We start from the raw sequence: 15,932 nt of genomic DNA on the forward strand, positions 1-15,932 counted from the left end.
TGTTGGTAAGATTTACTATGCAGCTGTAGAGTCGTATGCACTATTTTTATGGTGTTTTGGCATTTTTGGAGCTCCACAGAGTTTTTTCTTCCATTGATGTTTATTCTGTGGAAACGAGCAACATTACATTTTGTTAAACTTCACCTTATGTGTTTTACAGAAAGAAATTCATATGAGTTTACAACAACATAAGATAAGTTAATAATAATGGACCCGCTTTTTGGATGATCTATCCATTTAAAAGTCTGACATGCATGCTGAATCTTGCAAACCTCTTGCTACCAAGACAAAGAATAACCTGTAAGTGCTTCTCAGAATGAAACTTGAGCAGCCATGTTTCCTTCTGGTATCCAGCTGTGTTGTTTTTCAGACATTTCTTGGTCTTCATGTCACCCTCTCTGACCTTGTCTTTCCATTTTCCAAAGTACAAGTTACTTGAAAACTTCAGTAAACCAGACAACCAACATTTTATGATTAATAAACCAATTCCTGTTTGAAACCCAGTGAATATGCAACTATCTAGACCAGTGGTTCTCATCCAGTTTTGTTTCAAGACCTACATTTTACAAAGGACATTAAATGGCAACCCAACACAGTATCAAAATTTATTATACAAAAGATTCATCAAACAAACGTGAACTCATAAATCTTAAAAAATCTGACATTTATATCTATTGGTTGATTTGGAACTGGTTTTTGACGCATGTTTGTGTCTCAGCCAACCAGTTAAGGAACATTGATCTGGACTACAACCAGGTAGCCATGCTGTGTTGAACATTTTAAACATTGTAAGCTGCAGTACACACATAAAACCAAGGTGCTGCTTCGGTCGATCTAGATGATTTAGAAAGGGTACGGACCCACAATAATGGTGAGTCTCAGCAGTGAGCTGGAACGGTAGCTCAAGACATTACTCTGGGTAACCATCTCCAGGTCCACAACATGCTCTCTAGGTCCAGTCAAGGGTTTGGTCATCACCAACATGGCACTTACATTACTGGAGCGCTGAAAGACAAAGAAATAGCCAATCACTGAAGAGGCTTCACCACGAGACACTGTTATAAATCACAGTGATGCATTATAAAAAGTAACAGGGTTGATGCCGAACCTGTTTTGGGAAAAGAATGTCATGGGTTCAGACACAACTAAGTATCTCTTACATTCTCTATTGTACAAGGCTATCTAGCGTATTGTTTACAGTTATATTGCCATACTCAATTGTTCAACTGTTATGGGAAAGTAATAGTGATCACTCTTTTACAGAAAAAAACATTTTTCTTGGCAGAAAGCAGAAGAATGCTAACTCTAAATAAGCTGGTGTTGTGCTGTGCCAGTTAAGGAGGTTACAAGAGATTTTTGCACTGATCTTTAACCCTAAATATTTGAAATGTAACAGGGTTTGCACAATTTTTTTTTTTTTGCAAAATAGATATCATGGGTTGCAACACAGGTGAGTAACTTTTAAAGTCTCTATCAGTTTTTTATTATGTTTAGTTAAATTGAGAAACTCAATTGTTCAGAGCCTTGACAAAAAACACAAGAATACTGATTGTAAATAATAATCAGATTTTGTGCACTAATCTACAATCTAGTAACATTCAACCCCATATATTTTAAGTGTAACAGGGCTGAAGCTTAACCGGTTTTAAATGAGAAATGTGAGCGGTTCAAACAAAAGTAAGTAGGCTGTATCTTACAGTTTTTGTCAGTTTTTCATGTTTACATTGTAGTTATATTTTCAATCTCAATAGTTCAACTCCAGAATGGCAAAAGTATAAGAATGACTGTAATCTAGTGTTATGCAATGGTATTTGCTAGCTGAGGTGTTTATTAGTTCTTTTCGCATCTTCAGTCTTGTAACATTCAACCCTTAAACTCTTTAAATGTAAGGTGGACAACAGAACATGTTTTTGGTAGAGGAAGTCCATTGGTTTAAATAGTTTAAAAGCAAGTATCGCTCATTAAACAATATTGGGTATTCATTATATATTTTTAACTATATATAGTTATTTTGTCAATATCAATAGTTGGTTTATAATAGGAATATAATAGTCCTTTACAAAACACTAATATTTTCTTGGCAAAAAGCACATGAACATTAAATATGAAACTGTTATTATACTTATTTTGTGTTGCTTTTCAGCCCTGTGACATTTAACCACAAAGCACTTTATGACAAGGTTGGCACAAATTTTGGAAGAGAAATGTCTTTGGTCATGAACTATTCAACTATAATGTGCTAATTAATTATTAATGCTTGAATGTAATATGTCTAAAATATAAGCAATCTACTGTGTTTAATAAGTTATGCATCCAAACTGTAACAATATTGAAATAACATAGAACTTAAAGTGTTAGGTTTATGGTTAGTAACAACTCAGTGCTGAGTACAGTAAGTAAAAAAAAAAAAGGTAATTCATTACTAGCTAATACAATTTTCTGCAGTGTAATTAAATTGCTGTACTAATACTCTTTCTAAAAAAGTATTGCATTTCTTATTAATTTACTTTCTAGATCCTGTATATCTAAAACCTGTTAACCAACAATACAAGGATAGACATTACATTTTAATTCTTTCAAATAAATAATATAAAATTGCATGAATTATTCTTGAACTGACCAAAGTATTTAAAGGGAGAAGGTTACATTAAGACATTTTTACATTAGATGTTAAACTTTGATGTTTAATCCACAATTGTTTTATAGAGACTATTTCTCTAGTTTATACAATGTTTAATTAAATTACAGAAAAACTAAAGAGTAATCCCTTACTTTACTTTTAAGTTATGCATTGCACCCAATGCTAGTAAAAATAACTAACTAATTGCAAGGCTGTAATCCCAGATCTTACCCTCAGGTAGAATTCTCCTCCCTCGTTGCCAGATTTGATGGTGAAGGTGTTTACCATGTTGGGGTAGACACTGGTAGCTTGAATCTGGAAGATATCCGCAGGCACTGTGCGTTCGGAAAAGATGCTCATGTACTTATAGACAATGACAGGCGGCATTCCTCTGCAAACATTTGGTGACTGGCACCTACAGCGTCTGTTGATAGAGAGGTAAACAGTCTGTGAAACAGATTTGTGGATCAAATAAAAAAACTTTTTTTTTTTTTTTCGGGACACAAGGTATGATTATATGAGGAGATAAGACGCACCCTTCGCCTGTTTTGACATATGGCTCACGGCAGGGGTTTCTGGGATAGCAACGGAATCCTCCATAGTAATTCCAACACATTTCATCTTCTCTGCAGTTCTGTGCTGTTTCACACTCGTTTATATCTATTAAAGGGATAGTTCACCCCAAAATGAACATTCTGTCATTAATTACTCCCCTTCATGTCGTTCCAAACCCATAAGACCTTCGTTCACCTTTGAAACCCAAATTAAGATATTTTTGATGAAATCCGAGAGCTCTCTGACCCTCCCATAGACAGCAAGGATGCTTACCCGATCAAGGCTATGAAACATAGCAAGGACATTGTTAAAATTGTCCATGTGACATCAGTGGTTCAACCTTAATTTTACAAAAGCTACAAGAATCATTTTTGTGCACAAAGAAAACAAAAATAATGACTTTATTTAACATTTAGTCTCCTCCACGTCACACTAGTATAACATACGTAAACAACATATGCTGTTTGCGCATTGATCTGAAGTTCAACAACGTATCCGCATATGTTGTTTACGTATGTGATACTCTCCAAAATGGCACTAAAGGATGTCGAAATGTAGAATAAAGTAATTATTTGTGGTTTCTTTGCACACAAAAACTATTCTTGTAGCTTTGTAAATTTACGATTGAACCCCTGATGTCACGTGAATTATTTTAACGATCTCCTTGCTACATTTCTGAGTCTTGATCGTGGTAATATCCTTTCGAGCTCTCGGAATTCATCAAAAATATCGTAATGTATTTTCTGAAGATAAACGAAGGTCTTACGGGTTTGGATCGACATGAGGGAGAGTAATTAATGACAGAACTATCCCTTTAACAGCTTGGAAAAAGATTCAAGTTTCAAGAGTTTAAAGTCATATGTACAGGAAACAGTCTGTTACACCATACAATAAAAAAGGTCAATGACTATCTTCTGAAGCCACTTCAGGAGCCGGGCAGAAACTGGAATGTACCTTGGCACATCCGCGTCCCTTGGAGCTGGTATCCGTCAGGACACACACACTGGTATCCGCCGGGCTGATTCACACACTGGAACTGGCACATGTAATTTGAGAATTCACACTCATTGATATCTGGAAAACATGGATGAGAATAATATTGACATAATATTGCTCATTACTGTGCTTACTGTCAATTTAATATTTGTGGAACTAATCTTGATTACCACTGATAAAAATGACATATTTTTATACAACGCTGTACTAACATAGGACAACCAGAAAGTGTCCACATGCTTGAAGTCTTCATCTAAAACAGTATATCTATAGTCATTTACACCAAGGATGATGACTATATCTATACGTTTCATAATCATTCTAATTCTAACAGCAAGCTCCAAACCACAGTGATGACAACACAGAGGAACAATCTAGATAAAGTCACTTTCAGATCAGTTTATTTCCAGCTGCTGAGCAATAAACATCGACAGTGAATCTGAATCCAAGTGAGCATCTGAAGTGGCAGATGACAAAATTGTTATCAGAAAGTTATCATCCTTTGGTTTGGACTAGTTATCATTATTGGTGTAAACTCTTGGTATTAAGGTGGAGTTTTGCTTTGTTTTCAATTGAAAAAGTGTTCTTGGTATCTTCCTTTTAAACAAATGCCACAGATATATTTAATATATCTTTAATCATCAAATGCAAAGACATTGAGATGTTTTTAAGAGTGGCTTAAGTGTGCAAATACTTTGTGTTCAGTAGCCTGTAAAAGACCATTTAAATAGCCTATCAAAGTACCTCACTTAATGTCTTTTGAATGTCTTTTATATAACCAAATATACACATTATATAATTAAACCTACATAAAATGTAGTGTTTATCTTTGTTTCAGTTTGCCTAAGGATAGCATGCTAACAGATTAGCCTGCTAAGATAACATTGCCATTGGATGGCATGCAATATGCAAGTTACTAGAAGTAATCAAAGCATAATATCCACACAGACGAGAAGATAACAATGTACCATTATCACATTGAAATACTGTTTGATTACGATTATATTGATCTGATTGGCTACAACAGGATAGTGTTATCTGTCCATACATTATTGTTTACATGCACATCAAATGTAATTTGATACTAGGTAATGTGGAATATTCTAACCATACTAGGAATATTCTAATTATATTATGTACGTTCAAATAAAATAAAAATTATTTAAAATGAAAAAAATAATAATAACCTTGGCAGGAGACTGAGTCTGAAGCCAGTTCATATCCGACTTCACATTGGCAGAGGAAAGAGCCAATCAGATTGTAGCACTGATGTTGGCAAGGGTTTGCAGTTAGACATTCATTCACATCTGTAAAAAACACACAATTGAACATTAATGATAGACGATGAAATAAAAAATCAGAGTGCATGAGTAATAAACAAAATAACTGGTCAATGCCAATTGCCCATTTCATTGAGTCCCTTAAATATAACACTAATAATGGCACTTATTTAAAACAACAGGTAGCATATTCCAAAACACACATCTTTTCTGCACTCCTAATCATTCTTTGGTGTGTCCGGCGAGGTTTCCAGCTCCGTTCTGGAGTCCAGAAAGTGTCCTTTCACACTGTGAGGGCCGTCATGGGTGGTCTGCGCTTATCTGCCAGGTTTGGTCAAGTAACTGTATACAAATGCCTAAGAATAGGCAAGTTTTCTGTTATTTCATATACAGACTATTGGATGTGCAACACGTGTGAGTGCAAAACCTCCTCATCCAAACAAGGCCGATTCTTCCTAGGTTCCTAAGTGACCTATTTGAGGCATTAATGGGAGAATAATGTCAACGCAACAGATCCGAAGACCCCCGAGAGGCCTCTTGCCGAGTGTTTCCAAAGCTTTGCTGACCGGCGTTTGGGCCCTTTCAGGGGGTTCAGTGCTGCAGTTAGCCAATCTGGCTGGAAAAAATGAGGCAAGGAATCGCGGGCAAGAGTTCAGAGGAAAAACATGCTTTTTTCTTGCCCACCTCTTTGAGAGAGACACACCTGGAGTCTGTGATCATCCACATGATGGTGATTTGATTCCAGCAAACTGTTGTTAGATTCCAGAGGAATCACTGCCAAGGCACTTCTGAAATACACTGGCCGAAAATATGTAAACATTGCAGGAAGGCTGACTCTCTTTTGCGGGAAGAGGCCCGAGCTAATTGTTGACTCATTTTAATGGGCTGATAGATACATGTCCTGACCCATACTTCCTCAAACAAAACCACATTAACTCTGGTAGCTGTATTATAACAAAAAGTATAGTAGCTGAAGGGCCATTTGTCCCAAGGTTAGTCTCCAAGAACATGTGTGCGAACCGACCAGCAGTCCATTTACTGAATGTCTAATATTGCACACAACAATGGCTTAAATCAGAATACAATAGTTTGCACTTCACACTTGTTTATTTATACCAGGTTGATGCATCGAGTACTTTTGGTAAAAAAAAAAAAAAAAAAAAAAAAAACAGGAAAAAAAAAGTGAGGGTAATGGCAAAATAATAATAAATATTATTAATAATTAAAATAATAATTATACACATTACATTCTTGAATTATATAGTAATACAATAATATTTTTTATTGATTGATTTTATTTTTTAACAAACTGCTTCAATGCTTATTAACATTTTTAAAAAGTCACTGATCTTTCCTGAGCCTTTTAGCAGCAGTGGAATCCATTAGCAAGTATTACAGCAAACAGAATCAGTAAAAATTATTGCTCGTAGTATCTAATAAAATGATTTAAGATTGGGAAACAAATGTTTTATTCTTGTTGGATGACATGTTAGTTGGCATGTCTTTGCAATTCTTGTCTTTCAGTCTCATCGTGAATGGTTTATGCAATCTAAATTGTTTGGTTCTAGCACAGGGATTCTGCGTGCTGTAACATGACTGGGCCCTCTATCAAGTTGGGAAAGAATTACCACCATTAGCACACACACACAAATTGTTTTATTCACCAGATAGAAGAAGACATACCCAAGAGGAAGCCGATTTCTGGCACTGCATCCTTTGAAAAGATACAATGACATTCCAAAGAATGACATAATAACTTCCCAAGGGGTCAGTGTTTGGCTTGTTAGCTTGTTAACTAAACATTCTACACAGAGAGATCATCTTCCGTCCAGTATTTTAAATATTGCCTCTCAGAATGAACTGTGTACGTTGACAATAATAATATTTTGCTAACAACATTTATTAAGCTAATATTTCAGGTGCTGGAAGCCTAAAAGCTGTAGGCTAAAAAGCAAATTTACATTTTTGCTACTAAAGAACTGGGCCACAAAATTTTGAGTGTATCATCTAGACACAAACTAAACTTCGCATATACACATTCCACTCATTCTTGTGAATAGTGTGTGCGAATCAGCATTTAAATTTATTCTCATAGCTATGTACAAAATTTTTGTGAGAATTGGACACAATGTGGTGCTATAATTCATTTTTGTTCCTAGAATCTAAATTCATCTGTTTCTTTGAATGTGTGTGTTTCTTTGCAAAATTATTATTTATTCATTTATTTTTTGCCATTTTGAATTTAAGGAAGCCCACTTTTTCTCACAAAACAGGGTACTATGGAAGCTAGTTTCCAACGTGGCATAAAAAGCTTGAGTAATTGTGACGTTTTATCTCACAACTACATCTCACAATTGTGAGCAAATAGTCAGGTTGGAGGAGTTTTGAATGTGTATTTGCAATTCTGAATGTGTATGTCTTACAATTCTGAGTAAATGTGTCGCAATTCTGAGTTTATGTCTCACGATTTCTAGTAAATGTCTCACAATTCTGAGTGTATGTCTCACGATTCCGTGTAAATGTCTCACAATTCTGAGTTTATGTCTCACGATTCCGTGTAAATGTCTCACAATTCTGAGTGATGTCTCACGATTCCGAGTAAATGTCTCAATTCTGAGTGTATGTCTCACGATTCCGTGTAAATGTCTTACAATTCTAAGTGTATGTCTCACGATTTCGAGTAAATGTCTCACAATTCTGAGGTTTATGTCTCACGATTCCGTGTAAATGTCTCACAATTCTGAGTTTATGTCTCACGATTCCGTGTAAATGTCTCACAATTCTGAGTTTATGTCTCACGATTCCGTGTAAATGTCTCACAATTCTGAGTTTATGTCTCACGATTCCGTGTAAATGTCTCACAATTCTGAGTTTATGTCTCACGATTCCGTGTAAATTTCTCACAATTCTGAGTGATGTCTCACGATTCCGAGTAAATGTCTCAATTCTGAGTGTATGTCTCACGATTTCGAGTAAATGTCTCACAATTCTGAGGTTTATGTCTCACGATTCCGTGTAAATGTCTCACAATTCTGAGTGTATGTCTCACGATTCCGTGTAAATGTCTCACAATTCTGAGTGTATGTCTTACGATTCCGTGTAAATGCATTACAATTCTGAGTTTATGTCTCACGATTCCGTGTAAATGTTTCACAATTCTGAGTGTATGTCTTACGATTCAGTGTAAATGTCTTACAATTCTGAGTGTATGTCTCACGATTTTGAGTAAATGTCTCACAATTCTGAGTTTATGTCTCACGATTCCGTGTAAATGTCTCACAATTCTGAGTGATGTCTCACGATTCCGTGTAAATGTCTCAATTCTGGGTGTATGTCTCACAATTCCATGTAAATGTCTCACAATTCTGAGTGTATGTCTCACGATTCCTTGTAAATGTCTCAATTCTGAGTGTATGTCTCACGATTCCATGTAAATGTCTCACGATTCCGTGTAAATGTCTTACAATTCTGAGTGTATGTCTCACGATTCCGTGTAAATGTCTCACAATTCTGAGTGATGTCTCACGATTCCGTGTAAATGTCTCAATTCTGAGTGATGTCTTACGATTTTGAGTAAATGTGTCACAATTCTGAGTTTATGTCTCACGATTCCGATTAAATGTGTCGCAATTCTGAGTGTATGTCTTACGATTTTGAGTAAATGTCTCGCAATTCTGAATTTGTGTCACTATTCCGTGTAAATGTCTCGCAATTCTGAGTGTATGTCTCACAATTTCAAGTAAATGTCTCTCAATTCTGAGTGCATGTCTCACGATTTCGAGTAAATGTCTCACAATTCTGAGTGTATGTCTCATGATTTCGAGTAAATGTCTCGCAATTCTGAGTGTATGTCTCACAATTTCAAGTAAATGTCTCGCAATTCTGAGTGCATGTCTCATGATTTGGAGTAAATGTCTCGCAATTCTGAATGTTTATCTCACAATTTTGAGTAAATGTCTCACAATTCTGAGTGTATGTCTCACGATTCCGTTTAAATTTCTCGCAATTCTGAATGTATATCTCACGATTTCGAGTAAATGTCTCGCAATTCTGAGAGTATGTCTCACGATTCCATGTAAATGTCTCACAATTCTGAGTGTATGTCTCACGATTCCGTGTAAATGTCTTACAATTCTGAGTGTATGTCTCACGATTCCGAGTTAATTTGTCGCAATTCTGAGTTTATGTCTCACGATTTCAAGTAAGTGTGTCACAATCCTGAGTGTATGTCTCATGATTTCAAGTAAATGTCTCACAGTTCTAAATGTATGTCTCATGATTTCAAGTAAATGTCTCGCAATTCTGAATTTGTTTCATGATTCCGAGTTAATGTGTTGCAATTCTGAGTTTATGTCTCACGATTCCAAGTGTCAAAATTCTGTCTCACGATTTCGAGTAAGAGTGTCGCAATTCTGAATTTGTCTCACGATTCTGAGTAAATGTGTTGCAATTCTGAGTTTATGTCTCATGTTTCCGAGTAAACGTCTCGCAATTCTGAGTGTATGTATCACGATTTTGAGTAAATGTGTTGCAATTCTGAGTTTATGTCTCACAATTCCGAGTTTATATCTCATGATTCTTAGGTTATATCTCGCAATTCTGAGTTTATATCTGGTAATTCCGAGTTTATGTCTCACAAATACAAGTTTATATCTCAGAATTCTGGTTTTAATCGAATTGTGAAACATGTCAGATGTCAATCCTCTGCCTGCTGTAACATCTGTCGCTGCTCCCTAACCTGAACCTATGCAGGTTGACTCAAACCATCTTACCAACACGGAGCGTCAACGACGGATGAATAATTGCCCAGTCTTTATTGTGGGGGAGAAGGACACGTGATTTCCAACTGCCCGGTCCGACCTCCACACTCAGCGGTGAGTACACTCCAATTGGGAGCTGGGAACTTCATTAGCACCCAAATCTTCCAAGAGCTAAATAGTTTGTCGGAAGAGATGCTCAGTCGACCTGAGAATACTCACTATCCAGGGAAAGCCGCTGGGTAGAGGTCGTGTCCGCTATTACTCCCCCACACCATCCCTCCACATTGGCAGCCTGCATAAGGTGGACATCACATTCATGGTGCTGGAGGAGTCAACCGTGGACATCACCCTTGGACACCCCTGGTTAAATGCCCTCCAGTCGCACATCAAACGGACAACCGGCGAAATTCTAAAATGGAGTGATGGATGTTTTGAGAAGTGTATTACTCGTCCAAGAAAGCCCCAACCTAGAATACCCGCAACCTCTGTTCATCTTCCTGTTCTGTCCTCATCTGTGTAAACTCCGGAGACCAATGTGAAAGTGGAAATCCCACCAGTGTACCAGGTGTCCAGGATGTGTTCAGCAAGCGGTTCTTGGCCAAGAAGGATGGAGGCTTGAGGCAGTGCATTGACTACCGTCATCTGAAAAAAAAGTATATATAAATAAAATTCAGTTATCCCCTTCCTCTGGTCCCAGCAGCAGTGGAGCGCTCACATTTCTCTAAGCTTGATCTCCGAAGCGCCTACAATCTCATCCGTATTAGAAAAGGCAAGGAAATGAAGACTGCTTTCATAACCCCGTCAGGACACTACGAATACAGAGTTATACCGTATGGCCTTTCCAACTCTCCGTCCATCTTCCAGAATTACATGAATGAGATCTTCCGTGAGTACTTGAATCACTTTAAAATCAAAAATACAAATATAATGTTCACATCATAAACATACAAATAGCAGGTGCAAGACAACTGAATGATATAGACAAATAATGAAGTGTGAAGTCTGCACACTGAAAATTACTGCTCCAGAAGAATTTATTCAAGCAACGTTTCAACCCTGAGGTCTTCATCAGGCACTATATCAATGTGAAGTGATGTCAACTTTAAATAGACCCAGGTGATCACCTTAATTAGGCACACCATAGAAATCATGTGACAAATACAATAACTTATCGTAAAGACAATATGGTGATAAAGTGCGTCATGCAGATAAGGGTGGAGCGATTGTACTTCAACGAGCTTCAGATTATGAAAAAGAAATTGCATATTATTTCGAGTGATCCTAAATTATCAGGTGTCTTTAAAAATGATCCGAAATTAGTCTTTAAACGTCAAAACAATCCTTGTGACTTGCTTGTTAAATCTGAATATCCTTCACGTATTAAACAAGGTATTCCAACTCTTACTCCAGTTAATTATAGGTGTGGTTAGTGCGCCCAGTGTGCTTTTACACACAAATGTAAATCGTTTAGTCATCAACACATTGGTCGTGATATTGCAATACAGGGTACCATTACCTGCGCTTCCACTCATGTGATTTATCTAATTCGTTGTCCTTGTGGTCTTGCATACGTGGGTAAAACATTCAGACAATTACGCACTCGTATTAGTGAACATCGCAGCAACATTCGAACTGGAGATATACACAGTCCTATAGTGTCTCATTTTAGACAAGTAGGCCATGACGTCAGTGTTTTGCAGTATATTATTATAGAAAAGGTAACAAAACCCTCAAGAGGAGGAGATTATGTGAAGGAATTATTACAGAGGGAATGTTTTTGGATTTATACCTTAAATACAACTGTCACCTTTAGGGTTGAATGCGGATTTTGATATTAAGCCATTTTTATAGTGATTCTAAAAAAAAATGTATAGCTTGTATTTGTCACATTAGTTGTATTTGTCACATAATATACATGACTTTTATTTGTCACATGACTTGTATTTGTCACATGATTTCTTTGGTGTGCCTAATTAAGGTGATCACCTGTGTCTATTTAAAGTTGACTTCACTTCACATTGATATTGTGCCTGATGAAGACCTGAGAGCCGAAACGTTGCTTGAATAAATTCTTGTGGAGCAGTAAGTTTCACTGTGCAGACTTCACACTTTACTTGAATTGCTTTGTCATCATCTACATAGACGATATCCTGATATGCTCCTGTGACATGAGAGAACATGAGAGACATGTAATCCAAGTCCTTCAAAAGCTCAGAGAACATAAATTGTTTCTAAAGTTAGAAAAATTAGAATTTCACACCACCACTGTCCAATTCTTAGGCTACATCATCGACCAGCATGGTATCAAGATGGACCAGAGGAAGGTGAAAACCATCCTGCAGTGGCCCTTACCCAACACCGTGAAAGAACTTCAATGCTTTTTGGGCTTTGCCAACTTCTACCGATGCTACATTAACAAGTAGAGTATTCTTAGTGCTCCACTCACATCTATGCTCAAGAACCGGCCCAAGTCTCTATCATGGACAACACCTGCCTGAGAAGCCTTCTCCCAACTAAAACAGGCCTTCCTATCCGCTCCGGTCCTGGTTCATCCGTTCATGGTGGAGGTTGATGCCTCAGCAACTGGGGTCCGAACGGTCCTCTCTCAGAGGCAGGGTGACCCCCCACGGCTCTATCCATGTGCCTTCTACTCTAAGAAGTTATCCCCGGTGGAGCAGAATTACGATGTGGCAAATCGTGAGCTCCTAGCCATTAAATTAGATCTAGAGGAATGGAGACACTGGCTGGAGGGAGACAAGCAACAATTCCAAGTCATTACTGATCATTGCAATCTTGAGTATCTCAGAGAAGCCAAACCCTTGAATCATCGCCAGGCCCGATGGGCTCTCTTCTTCACCCAATTTAATTTCAAGGTCACCTATAGATCAGGTGACAAGAACTGCAGAGCGGATGCCCTTTCTCGCCTCTACCAAGCTGTTCCTGAACCCATTCTCCCACCAGCCATGCTTATTAGTCCAATCCAGTGGGCCCTCAACCAACAGATCATCAATGAGAATCTACAAAACCCTGCTCCGCCGGGAGGTCCAGAGGGGCGTCTCTACGTTCCCCCAACTCATCGTTAGCCCCTCTTGGACTTAACCCATACATTACCAGGCTCTGTACACCCAGGTAGGAGAAGGACCCTCTCGCTCCTGAAACAATGCTACCGGTGGCCCTCAATGTCTCAGGACGTCTCTTGATATGTGCAAGGATGTTCAGTCTGTGCCGTTGCTGACACCCCTAGGAAGCTTCCAGAAGGGAAACTCGTGCCTCTGCTCATCCCCGAGCGACCCTGGACGCACATTGGAGTGGACTTTATGACCGATCTTCCTCCATCCCAAGGATACACGAGCATCCTGGTCATGGTTGATCGATTCTCTAAATCCTGCAAACTCATTCCCCTCAAGGATCTGCCTACAGCTTTACAGATGGCGGAGGCACTCTTTCATCAAGTTTTCTGCCACTTCAGACTCCCAGAAGACATTGTCTCGGATAGAGGTCCCCAATTCATCTCACGTGTCTGGACAGCTTTCTTCCGTCTTCTAGGGGTGTCCATCAGTCTCTCCTCTGGATACTATCCTCAAACCAACAGCCAGACTGAACGTAAGATCCAGGAAGTCGGGAGATTCCTGAGACTGTACTGCCACCAGAACCAGGACAGCTGGAGCCAATACCTACCCTGGGCAGAATATGCACAGAATTCACTCCGTCAAACCACCACTGGGCTCACCCCATTCCAATGTGTCCTGGGCTATCAGCCACCTCTCTTCCCCTGGTCAGGTGAGCCCTCTGAAGTTCCAGCTGTCAACCACTGGTTCCAGCAAAGCGAGCGGTCTGGGACTCGGTTCACGTGCATCTCCAATTGGCAGTCCGGAGAAACAAAGAACAAGCCGACGCCCGAAGAGATCCTACTCTGCATAACCAACCTGGCCAGAAAGTTTAGCCATCCACCCGGGATATCCGTCTCTGGCTGCCTTGCCGTAAGCTGAGTCCCCAGTATATTGGTCCATTCACCATCGAGAGACAGCTAAACAAAGTCACCTACAGACTCAACCTCTCTGCGAACTACCATATCTCACATTCATTTCATGTCTCATTACTTAAACCTCACACTGACCCTTTGTCTCCTCCCTCCACAGAGTCTGGTGATGATGTGGTACCTCCTCCTCCTACCATCGATGAGACTCAGAACATCTACCGGGTACGGCCCATCCTCAACTCCAGAGGACCAGGTCCACAGCTGGAATACCTCGTAGACTGGGAAGACTACGGCCCAGAGGAGCGATGCTGGGTGAACTGGACCCTACTCTACTTACCGAATTCCATCAGGAACACCTTGATCGTCCAGCTTCTCGGGGTCGTGGCAGACCCCATCGTCAACATCCCGCCCGGTCGTTGGGAGCCGCCCGTGGAGGAGGGGGTACTGTCACAGAGTCACAGCCTGCACCCTCTCCAAACGCCACACCTACTCGTTCGCAATCACCGTAATTCTGATCACCTGTTCATCATCAACAGGCTCTCATAAAAGGACTTTCACATACCCTCACTCCTCGTTTGAACTCGCATAGATCTCCATGAACTTACCCGTACTCTCGTTACCTGTGCTGTTCCCCTGGATACCTATTGTTCCTGTTCTTCGTCAGTTCCTCTGTGCATTCTTCTGATCCTGTTATCAAGAGACATTATGACCAGAGCTAAGTCACATTCTTCTTTGTGTCAAGATATTTCCTATTACCTCACCTGTGTCTGAATCCTCTGTGACAATAAACACTGTATATATGTTTACCTACCTCTGTGTTCCCGTCTGTGTCTGACAATTTGCAAGATGTAAATTCAATAAGTACAATATTTAAACTCAGAATTGTTAGAGAAAAAAAGTTTATATCTTGCTATTCTAACTTTTTTCTTGTAATTCTGAGTTTACAGCAATCCTGATTTACAATTGTTTTAGCTGAATTCTGAGTTAGCATCTGGGAATCCTGTTTCTTTCCACCATGAATACAAAAAAAAGAACAAAAAAATTACAGTTGCAATTTTATTAGTCTTCGGGACAGTTTTACTAAACAGGGCAAATTAGCACGAGAGCAGAAATTCGAAAAACAGCGCAGATGCGAGGGGATATTTCTGCAGCTGATTTACTTAAAATGTATGAAATAAAGAACACAGACGCACCATCTCATTTAAATACTGACCAATTCAGTATAGGCTACCAAGCGGAGTGCAAATTAGAGTAGTCTCAAATGAAGAATAAAGAAGCCATAGTACGTTTAAAAGAAATCGAGGCCAAAAAATGCTAGAAGTTGCAAGAAATTTTGATAGATCTGGTATTGTGTGGCTCCTAGTTGAGGGTTATAAGTCGTCTTTTATTTCCTGAAGCAAATAAAAAATAACACGGCTTGACAAATATTTTTGTTTTCTTCTTGTGTTCCAAATAAATTATGTGTGGAAAAAAATCCTCTCCTTTCAGCCACGTGCTCTCTGTTCTCTGTGGTGCCTTCCTCCTAGCAACAAATTGCAGCCATTTCTAGTACAAAATAGTTTAAGATATGCTTTTTGGGGATAAAAAAAAATCGCGCAAATATCTGTAATTTGACGAGCACAAGCACTGGCCCTTAGTCTTTGGGCCCTATCATACACTTGGCGTAAGGCGACACAACACAAGTGTTTTTTGCTAGTTTCAGCCCGATGCAGTTATCATTTTCACATCTGTGCCACGTTGTT

General features: G+C 38.9%; 1 protein-coding gene across 1 annotated transcript in view; it reads right to left on the reverse strand.

The window, feature by feature from the left end:
* Positions 1-591: 591 nt before the first annotated feature.
* LOC132160142 (EGF-containing fibulin-like extracellular matrix protein 1) overlaps positions 592-15,932 on the reverse strand; it is a 21,476-nt gene continuing 6,135 nt past the window's right edge. The window contains exons 5-9 of the mRNA XM_059569872.1: positions 5,359-5,478; positions 4,130-4,249; positions 3,157-3,280; positions 2,852-3,044; positions 592-1,005 (exon numbers count right to left, since the gene is read on the reverse strand). Of these exons, the coding sequence (XP_059425855.1) occupies positions 844-1,005; positions 2,852-3,044; positions 3,157-3,280; positions 4,130-4,249; positions 5,359-5,478 (719 nt within the window). The 3' untranslated portion in view covers positions 592-843. The remainder of the gene's footprint in view (positions 1,006-2,851; positions 3,045-3,156; positions 3,281-4,129; positions 4,250-5,358; positions 5,479-15,932) is intronic.

The sequence above is a fragment of the Carassius carassius genome, chromosome 16 (assembly GCF_963082965.1).
Source record: "Carassius carassius chromosome 16, fCarCar2.1, whole genome shotgun sequence".
Classification (NCBI taxonomy): domain Eukaryota; kingdom Metazoa; phylum Chordata; class Actinopteri; order Cypriniformes; family Cyprinidae; genus Carassius; species Carassius carassius.